Source organism: Parus major, chromosome 5, assembly GCF_001522545.3.
Source record: "Parus major isolate Abel chromosome 5, Parus_major1.1, whole genome shotgun sequence".
NCBI classification, from domain to species: Eukaryota; Metazoa; Chordata; class Aves; order Passeriformes; family Paridae; genus Parus; species Parus major.
The window spans coordinates 49825061-49835728 of NC_031774.1; the positions used below are offsets into that span (position 1 = coordinate 49825061).

A 10668-nucleotide genomic window follows, 5' to 3' on the forward strand; every position below is an offset into this window, starting at 1 on the left:
ACATAGGCTTTAAAACTGGATCCCTATTTTTAAAAAGTGTTAAAAGGATGGAAAAGGAAAATCCTCTAAATGTTATCAGAACTGAAAGATGGAAAGGCTGCTGCACTGACTGAAATACTCAGCTGTTTTGTAGCTTCAAAAATAAGCATCACAGAGAAATGAATGAATAATTGAAATACAGCAAGCAAGTGCAGAGGTATTTGCAACAGCAAAGGACAGGTGTATCAGCAGTTTGACCAGGAGTGAATGATTGACTCACTCCCATGCTGGGTTTCAGCTGCAATCAGGAAAATGAATAAGGGAACATTTTATCAGAGTTTTTCACAATGTGCCATCCCTGTGCAATGCATGAGCCGCTGGTGAAGATCACATAACCTATAACTATGTATCACATTCAACAGCAAACAAGCTTTTAACTCAGTGGAAAGGGATTAAAAGCTCCATAGATCCAAAGCATAGATCAAAGTTATATTCAGCTGCTGGGAAATAGATAAATATGAGTCTGCAAATCCCAGTAAGGGAGATAAAAAAAGGAAACGAAGAAGACAAAAGAATACTGTGCATCACAATAGCCCTTTAAGATTGTACATAAAAATAAGATTTTCTTAACACCTTTGTTAGGACCTGGAAAAGATTCTGCATCAACCAAAATTAGTTGTTTTTAATTACTGATGCTCTGTTAGCATCTGATGATGCTATTCTGGCATAAAACAGTAGACTTCTACGTAGTATGTCCTGGAACCTATTCTATTAGATCCTACTAAAAATAAAAATGGGGGACAAACAGTGAAAACATCAACATGAAAATGGTTAATTCCTGTGTGTATATAACCAGCAGTGGTCCTCTGGCAACACAAAAATCAAGCAGAACAATGCCTAAACAGGACAGATTATTTCCCTTGTTGGAGATTAAAGGCACTCTGAATTTCCTTAGAAAAAAATACCAAAGCAAGTGTAAAGAGTCCAAGTTTCAATTTCATTCAAGTCCAACAGAGTCCCACAGTAACTTCACTGGTCACTGAGATGTACCACACCACTGAACAGTCCATGGCTTCATACAAAGTCACAGCCAGGAGCAGACTGTCACAGAAGTGGCATTTAAAGGACGAGGCATTATCAATAAGTGTCATAGAGTGAGAGAAATGTACCTTAGCAAGAAAAAAACTGTAGATGAAAGATAGATGCCAGCCCTCCAGAGACTGCTTAGCACTTAATCAAAAGTCAGAAACTAGGAATCTTGCATTTGTGATGCACAGCAACCTGTCTTCGATGATCCAGAGATGATGGAAGATGTGGGGAAGAACAAACAAAATCTAGTCAGTCCCACTAGATCAGAGACTGACAGCAAACCTTTTCCTGCTATTTCCATAGAAATATTATGCTTTGGGGACTGGAAATGCTGTTTTTCTCCTTCTTTTCTAAAACAATGGTTTGGTTTTGCTGCTCTACTTTGAGTAGTCCTTTTGCCTGCTCCTTTCCTCTTCATGGATCTTCTATAGCATAAGGACAGAAAGGCAGCTGCTCTGCAACCTTCCCCACCGCACCTGGGGGCTCTCATTGTCCTGGGAATGCAGGGATGGGTCAGACACAGCTGTCAAATCCCCTGGCATAGGCACCCCTGGAGATGGTTTGATCTTACTGTCCTGGAGATGGTTTGAAAGAGCAGTTAAGTATGTCCTCTTGCTTCCTAGCCTGAGCCCTACTCCACCCATTTGCTCCTCATACTTCATCTTTCATCTCACACAGACATTCAAATGCAGCTGACCTTGTACATGAATGAAACCCCAGCAGCAGAGGAGTTTGGGATGAAACGGGGGAAAAGGCAGTAGCATGCAGTCCTGAGTGTCACTGCACAGAGCTGGGGGATGGAGCAAAGTCTGAAGGGCTTTTCAGAGCACTCCAGCTTTGATTGAACTAATTCTGCCAGCAAGCCAGCGTTGACACAACCACAGAAGACAGCTAGCGTGTCACCCTGCGACTGCAGAGTACAGCTGGCCAAAGCCCTGCTGCCATAAGCCCGACACTCACCGACGGTGCTCCCTCTGCTGCAGACAGCCCTCCGCCCACAGCCACCCCAGGCAAACAGGAGACATCCCATCCTACAAGCCCTTAGGAGAGCCCAAGCAGACAATGAGATAACTCACAACAGATTTAGGATTGCTTCAATCTCACTGCAAGATCCGTGAAGTCTCAAAGGCAGTTGAAACTAACCTGCAATCTGCTTCACAAGGACTTTAGGTCACAAAGACCCTTTACAGAAGAGGCTCTGAGCAGGGTGAACACTTGGCACCACCTCCTTGGAGACATAAGTCAGAACAAGCAACGAGTTCCCTGAGAGGGGCAAAATATCAAGGCAAGAAACAATTTAAGGGAAGGAAGACTATGTACACCTGTATGTACAGGGGCTAAAGTAACCTGGCATAAATGGTCTTGACCCAGACATGAGTCACTAGAAAAGTGTTCAATATAACCTGCCCAGCAGCCTTCAATTGCCATGGTGACAAACGTTTCCTAATGCCTAAGAGCAGCTGAGTCCTGAACTCCATGCACCTCATTCACTAACAAAAGCTTTCATTATACTGAAAAAAAAAGAAAAAAATCACCACCAAATTGTGGCCATTTTAAGCCCTCCTCAGATCAGGGCCCGATTTACGCATCCTGCTTCCAGTGGGGAGTACTGTGCTCACATCAGTGCTAATTCAGAAGATGGAGCTGGCTTGCTTTTTTTGCTTCACAATTCAGTAGGCAAGGGGAAGATAGATTCTCTGAGACAGTGTTACTTTTTCTGCCAGGAGTTATCTATTTGCAGAAGTGGGTCAACTTTCTCTTGGTGGACATGTTCGTGTGCGAGTGCCTAGCAGCGCTGCCTGCGCCTTTCTGCCCGCTCCGCGTGCGGAGGAACCTCTGCACATAACTATTTATGGCAGCCAAGTGTTTCATGAATTGCAGCAAGTTAACCACAAGGGGATGATGACATTTGGCGACAGGGCAGGATGAATTCTGGCTGGCAGACAAAAAGTCAGGTTAAAAATACAGAATGCAGAAGCAAACCCAGCCAGTTGCAGTTAATTCGCAGGAAAACTGGATGTGCAGCCCGCAAAGCTTCCCTGTTCCAGGCGAGCAGTGTTGTGTGTTTTGCAGTGGGATGCATTAGGGCCTGCATGTGAGTGTGGAAAGAACATCAGCCTTCTGGGTTCAAGCAGTTTAGCTGAATTTTAAATGGACTTAGATGTTTTTCATTTGCCTCACTCCACACCTGATGTATACCAGATGTTTTTGCCAGTTTAAGCGCTTCACCTCCATCTCATCTACCCTCAGCTATTGTCCATTGTTCTGTTCCCAGAGCATCTCCAAAGGGCAGCCCCAGTACAGAAGGATGCTGCAAGGGCAGCCTGGGGGGACAACATCAGCAGACCCTGCCATGGATACGTCTGTGTGAGGTGCAAGCAAGGCCACAGCCATGCTGTGGGGCAGATAAAAAGCCCAAAGCCTCCCAGGGTGGGCCTCCAGTATCCCCAAGGTCACATGGATGCAGGCACCCTTGTCCCCACAAAGTATTAACCCTTCAGCTTTCAGATGCAATGCTTCTGTCAGTGCTGGCATTCATCCCCCTTGTTTCCACACATACATAGAGTGTAACACCTGCCAGGGCTGCATTTTGGGTTCCCATGCCTGCCACTTCATTAGATCACCATTTAATTCCACCCTCAGCTTTATTTGATGAAATGTCTCCAGAGGACCAAATCATTTACATGTAACCAACACAGTTGGTTACTACTTCCTTTATTGTGATTGCTTTCAATGAGAGTAAGTGGATAATTCCATCAAAGGCCCATAGAAACTTGTCTTCTAATCAATACAAGTTTTTTTCCTTCCACAGGACATCTGAGAATAAGATATCTCTATGTAATATTGAAAGAGGAAAACAAAATTAGAACACATTACCATGGAGAATATATTTCCAGATATGGCCCAATTTTAATTTAAGCATCCTGAGCCTTGTTTTCAAGGAACACCAGCTGAAGTTTGGGAGCCAAGCAGGCTGGCACACAGGCAATGCCCCAGCAAGAAGGCGGGAGTGGGCAATGACAAAAATGCCTCCAATGAGGCACTCCATGGAAGTCCTTTGAATGAGTGGCCAATGACTACTGGCTACAATAAACTCAAGCTGTACTCTTCATGTCTGAGACCTCAGCATTGATAAGCCAATTAACAGAATGAATTGAACTTACAGCAGAGATGGAAACAGGTCTCTCTTCAGAGGTCTTACATCTATCTAGTGTAGCACCCCAGAGCTGATTTCCTGTCTTAATCACAAGGAGTCTGTATGTAACAGCCTACAGCACCAAAAATACCGACATATTAAAAACAGCAGTATTTAAAAAAAGAACATTAAAGCCATTTTCAGAGGATGAAAAGTGCTCTTGACATAAGAAAGAACATAATTGGTCAAGTAACCAAACCTGTGCTTGAGCTTGGCAGGAGTCACTGAGCTCTGAGCGGTCTCCAGCACAGAGAATAGGATTTTCTCTGACCTGGGCTGCCCATGCAGTGGGGACTGTAAGGGGGTGACATCTGAGCACTGCTGAGAAAGGGAATTTCCTCTCTTTCACCAGAGCTGGGACAGGTGCACTGCAAAAGGGGACAGTGGTCACCACAACACCTGGAACAGGGCTGATCTCATCTGGCTTTAGATGGTTGCATATGAATGAGCTGACCAGGCTTCCTCCTCATCAGCAGAGAGAAAGTGCACAACCAGCATACAATTCTGCTCTCTTTGATGCAGATATAGTTCACATAAATCATGATACTAAAGTGCCTTTCTCCACATGGCCAATAAAGGATGTCCAAGGGAATGCAGATGTTAAAGGCTGCATTGGAGATACCTCAAATTAAATGGGATGAACCTCATCTTTTGCTTCTGCCCCTGCATATTCTCATCTCAAAGGCCTCATTAATATGGCATCATAAATAATAAGTATATTGATTATTAATACACTAATAAAACAAAGTATTTTGGCCTTAAGGGTGTGTCAAGAAGAGAAGTAAGTACAGGGTAGCTGCATTACCAATCAATACCAACCCACAGGGAACAGCCATTTCTCTCTGCCACCATTTTAACTGCAATATATTGTACCCTCTAGGTAAATATGTGGACATCTACAAGTGGGAATCAATAGAACTAGAGATCTTCCCACCCCCTCACCTAAAGAGACCATTCTTTTTCACTGGAGAAGACAGCAGCAAGAGGCCAGACTAATATCTCTGCTACTACAGGCTCTCTGCTGCACCCACAGCTTTTTTCTGGGCCTCTCTGACCACTTTTTAATTGTTGATGTTTTCAATAATTTATGAAAACAAAATATCAAAATTAACACTTTACCCAACTGGAATAAAGTCGGAGACACTGGAAACCACCCAGTCCATTTTGGGAACCTAAAGCAAAAAGTTACAGTGGAAAGTGAAGTTCTAATGACAACTTCAGTTGATGGGTGTGAAATAAAACCACAGCCTGAAAGCTTTGCCTGTAGCACAGGATTTTGTCCTGGGCACATCACTAGTTGAGTCTGTATGCCCCCAGGCTCGAAGAGGAATGAACAGTTCTCCCAGTCAGATCTAGATAAGGCTAAAGTGGAAGCCCTTGCCCTGGCCTCAGGGAGCTTTGAGTCACTCCTCCCAGTGTTCCCACATATCTCACAGTCCAGGGATATATCCTGTGGGAATAAGCCTGAGGGCTTTTTCTTCCCCCAGGTCATGATAATATCACCAAATGTCCCTGACTTTTTTTTTTTTTTTTTTTTAAATTCCCTATTTTGAACCTAATTCTGTCAGGAACCAAGCAGCTGTTTCAACAGAGCTATCTAAAACTGGATGGGCAGAAAGACCGTGTGTGTACAGATATCCATAGGATGCATAAAAAGGAAAGCCAAAGCACTCAAGCACACACACTGACTGTGCTTCGATTTCTGCCCTAGATCTGGGTAGGTTTAGAACTGTGACAAATCATTACAGAGGCAACTGGCCTGTAATGTCTGTGTGTGTTTCCATCACACAGTTTGGAGGTGTCCCTGTCCCACAGTCCAGGTCCCTGTGCACACAGAGAATGGCCATACCTCTCACTTTCAGATTACATGTCTTCTAATAATAGTCATTTTCACACTATGTTAGAATTATTATCTTATCTTCCATGAGCAAATAATTAATCATCAGCTTCTGAAACTTGCAGAAGTAAACAGATTTCATAAAAGTGAAGCAAAGGTGGATCACCGGTTGGGTTTGGGTTGATTTTTACACTTAGACCGTTTATTCTGAATTCACCTTACAAATCTGGAGTTCATCACCTCACAGTGGGGTGGTTCACTGGGGCCAATAAATCAAGCCCTGGTTCAACAATTCACTTCCAAGAATCACTGAACAGAAAATGAGAAACATTTAACCCACCTTAGCTCACTAAGATGCTACTAAAAATGTACCTTCCTGCAAGTCTTTTAACAGCCACCATACTCCTGACACCTTTAGAAATGCACTTAACAAGTGAAGCTCAATGGATACCACTAGCAGGGGCAGTACAGTTCTGCATTTTCCAGCTTCCAATTTCAGGACTTTCCAGCTTTTCCATAAGCAAAAATACTCTAGCAAGCAGCTCACAAGTAGCAACCTTGCCCCCACCAGCTGTCCAAAGCTTCTGCTGTGTTCTTACTACAGATGCTAAATTCTGCACTGTATCCCTTTCAGCCACCTCCTCTCCCTAAGAAAGCACACGGGGCTGTTCATTTCAGTATTAGCTGTGCTGCCTGGGCAGTATCTGTTCCACCCACTGGTTAGTTCTCCAGTGCTTTAAAGACACGAGACAACAGCAAACCAGACTCGAGCTTACAACCAAAAAATGAAAGGCCACGTATTCTCTTTCCTCTGCCTTCCTTCTGATTTATTCCTGAGGGAAAAAAACTCACCAAGAAAAGAGTAGAAAGAGGCTGAAATCTGGGCTGCACACACGGAAGGCAGGGACAGGAGCAGGAGACATTGCAGGATGCTCACTGCTCACTGCGGGGCTGCTCCGTGACAGCTCCACCACCCACCTGACTCACTGGAGCGGTTTTTCATGTTCACCTGCTCCTGCCCTGCTCTTCTACACCGTCACAGGCTTAACAGAACTGCTGCCTCGTCCCAGGCAAACACCCCTCCCAGACTGCTTGCTGTCAGTCAAAAAAGGGGCCTGATAAGCCCTGCATTTGCATATGTATTGAGAGGCATTTCCAAAGGCACAGCCAGGGAAATGGCCTTGCTGAATACCGATGCTATCTGAGAATGACAACTATTCAAGTCATTTTACAGCTTCACTACCTAAGTGGAGAGATCAGGCTTGTCTACATCTTTACAAGGATTATTAGCTTTAAAAGTGCCGATCATATCCGTTGCACCCTCAGAAATGAAGCCGCATTTTCCTGTGAACATTCACAGGAAAGAGCTTCAATTCTTCCCCCAGAGACCACCTTCCACAGGCACCCCAGAACCAGAAGTCACTAAAACCTAAAGGTCACATCTGAAATGCTGGAGCCCATAGCCATCCTTCCGACACAGGAAATGAGAAGGGCTGTGCAAAGGAACGCATGGAAACACGTGTGTGCAGATGGTCTGCCTCCCTTTCCTACTCTTACCCTACATAGGGCAGGACACGACACTCGGCTCTCAGTCCCCCCCAGAAAATGCTGCTGGGCACAGTCTCACTCACAGCGCTTGACGAGGGCAATGAGGACCGAGCTCTGAAAGCAGAGGCTTTCCTCTTTGTGCTGACAGGGATGATTTGAATCCCAGGTGAAGCATCCCACTGTGGCTTCACCCAGGCTTGAAGGGACAGCTCTAAAGTATTGGTTATGTTTTCTATACTCAAGAGCCCTGGTTAACAGAGGAATTCAGCTAGCTTTGTCCCATTCAGCCACCAATACCTAAAAGGGACACGATGTAAGGTTCACTAACCAGAATTGTGGAGCCCTTCTGTCCCAAAACAGTAATAGCACATTCAGTATCTGTCATGTGCTCCTCAAGCCTCTGTGGAGAGCAATGCTTTATGAAAATAAAGTCACATCAAGAGGGGAAGCTATCTGAAGATTTACAAAGCAGATACTTCTGTTTTACACAGGTTAAAGAGAAGAGAGATTAAAAAATTCCACACCAAACATTTAAAGATGTTTGCTGTACCATGCACCATCTGGCGACTGGATCACCCTTGAAACCAGCAAACCCTGACTACTGGGCAAGAACATCTCCAGCCGTGAGTTGAGACACGCAGCTGAGGCAACAGGACTGCAAACAGCAGGTTCATGGATGAACACTTGTGAAATGAGTTGATCAATCCTCCATACCCTCAGGCCTCTTGGGACATAAAGACTAGTCAAAAATTACCAAAAAATAAAAAGACCACCAAAGGCTCTGGGAGCTGAAAGCATGGTTATCTGCTAAACACATCCACTGCTGACATCAATGAGAGCCAACCTCTGGGGCTCCATCCCCCTCTGTGTGCTTAGAGGTGGGAAAAGGACACCCCAACCAGAAAACAGTCCTCTCTGGCTGGAAAAGAAGATTAAAAAAAAGTAGTCTTATGTATAAAAATTTTTCAGATTGCTGCCTGGTTTGATTCCTACTGGGCCCTCTTGACGACACTACTCTTTCTAGAAGTCATGTACTTGGTCTTGTCGGTTTTAAAAGATTAAAAAAAATATCTCAATCTTAAAGACGTTAAAATGTTATTTTAATGCGTGATCACTATTAGACAACAGGAGAAACTCTGCTTGAATATGAACTGCCAGAGGAGGCTTGGCACGATTTCATTGTGGAGCTTGTTTCTAACTTCAATGACTAGCCTGAACAAAATCATGAGTACAGCGTCCCTTCGAGAGCAATCTCTTCTCTACAAACAAAACTCTTCTTTCTGAAGTGAAGACAGGGGAAAGCTGAGTTGCACCTCTCCAAAACTGCTGAGCACTTCACAGCCAGCCTGCCCTGAGAGCCTCTGGAGCTAACAGGTGATGCTCTGTGGGACAAACCTGCACTTTCATCAGATGCTTCCAAAATCCCATCCCATTTTTATCAATCTCACCAAACTAGCACACAAACAAGCCAAACACAAACCAAAATATTTAAAGGGGGAGAGAAGGAGGAGGAAGAATGGGAACACAATCAGTGTTTATTTAACCCTGAAAACTCAGGCTGTTTTTTGTCAAAAAAGAAATCCAAAGCAAACAAACAAAACCAAACACCAACCCTGCTGGAGATAAAAGAGGCTCCAACCCTCAGCCCAGGACATCGACAACACAGTCAACACACTGATAACACACACCCCGCGCACAGGTGTCCCTCCCCGGCTCCCGGGGCTGCTCAGCCAAAGAGGTCACCAAGGATGGACAGGGTTGGGAATGGCCAGGGATTCCTCCCCCGGAGTCCCTCACCCACCGCCAAGGGGGACAGGACATGCCGGGGGTGGTGGCGGGGGGCGAGCAGGGCAGGGCAGGGCAGGGCAGGGGAGGCCAGGGGAGGCCAGGGGCTCACCATTGAGGCCGTTGGGGATGCTCCGGTGGTGAAGGGGCGCGGACAGGTCATCCATTGACCTCCGCATGGCTCCGGCCTTGCTGTCGCCGGCCTTGTGGTGGTGAAGGTGGTGGTGATGGTGGTCGGGGCTGCCCGCGCTGCCCGTGCTGGAGGTGCTGCTCCCGTCCCCCACGTCCCTGGTGGCCGAGCCGCCGTTCAGGTTGGTCAGGCTGGCCTGACTGTCGATGGAGCTCCGCGAACCGGCCCCGTTCCGCTCCTCGTCCAGCATAAGCACCATCTCCTTCAGCTCCACGTTCTCCCGCAGGAGGGTCTCCTGCCTCGCCTCCAGGTCCTTCAGCTTCTGTTGGTACATGCCCACCTCCTTCCACATCACGCTGGCCGTGTGCCTCCCGAAGCGCTGCCATTCCCTTGACAGCTTCTTGCCTTTTTGCCGGTCGTCGTCCAAGAAGCAGCAGAGCTCCCGCAGCTCCTGGTTGTCGTCCTGCAACTTCTGGTTCACCTCCTTCAGCCCGCGGATCTCGTGCAGGTGGAGCTGCAGCCGCCGGTTCACGTCTTTCATCAAGTTGCCGTGTTCCACCATTAAGTTCATCTTTTCATTCTCCACTTTCCTTAGTCTTTTCACCAGCTCTTCCTTGCTCCATCTCAGCATCTCCTCCTCCGAAATTTTGCTCAGGTCTTCTTTAGACCCTTCCAAGGAATTTTTTGCCATCATCTGTGCCTAGGCTGCGTTTGCTCTCACAGGGTAACAAATGGTTCGGATTATTCGGATGATTTTTGTTCGCCTGATTTCCTAGAACTAAAATTCACTGCAGCATCTCGGGGAAGAAATATTATAGTTCTCCGTTCAGCGTTGGACAAGGAAGAAGAGCGACGCCGGACTGGAAATTCTGCTCCCCAATAGACCCCATAATAATAATAATAAAAAGAAAACACAAACCAAAGGGGGAGGGTGGAAATGAAATAATAAAGGCGCCCCCACTGCCCCGGAGGTTGGGGGCGATCGGGAGCCGGGAGCCAAGCGCTGCACTCTCCAAGCGAAGCCTCCGCAGGGATCGGCCAACTTACCCCGGGCAAAACAACTACGCGGCGGCCGCCCCCCCGTTCCCGGGCTCTCCTCCGTCC

At 46.3% G+C, this 10668-nt stretch overlaps 1 protein-coding gene across 2 annotated transcripts in view; it reads right to left on the reverse strand.

The window, feature by feature from the left end:
* Window positions 1-10662, reverse strand: part of CCDC85C (coiled-coil domain containing 85C) — a 110067-nt gene extending 99405 nt beyond the window's left edge. For both annotated transcript variants that reach the window (XM_015631359.3, XM_015631358.3), the window contains exon 1: window positions 9547-10662. In XM_015631359.3, the coding sequence (XP_015486845.1) occupies window positions 9547-10258 (712 nt within the window). In that variant the 5' untranslated portion in view covers window positions 10259-10662. The remainder of the gene's footprint in view (window positions 1-9546) is intronic.
* Between the last annotated feature and the right edge of the window lie 6 nt (window positions 10663-10668).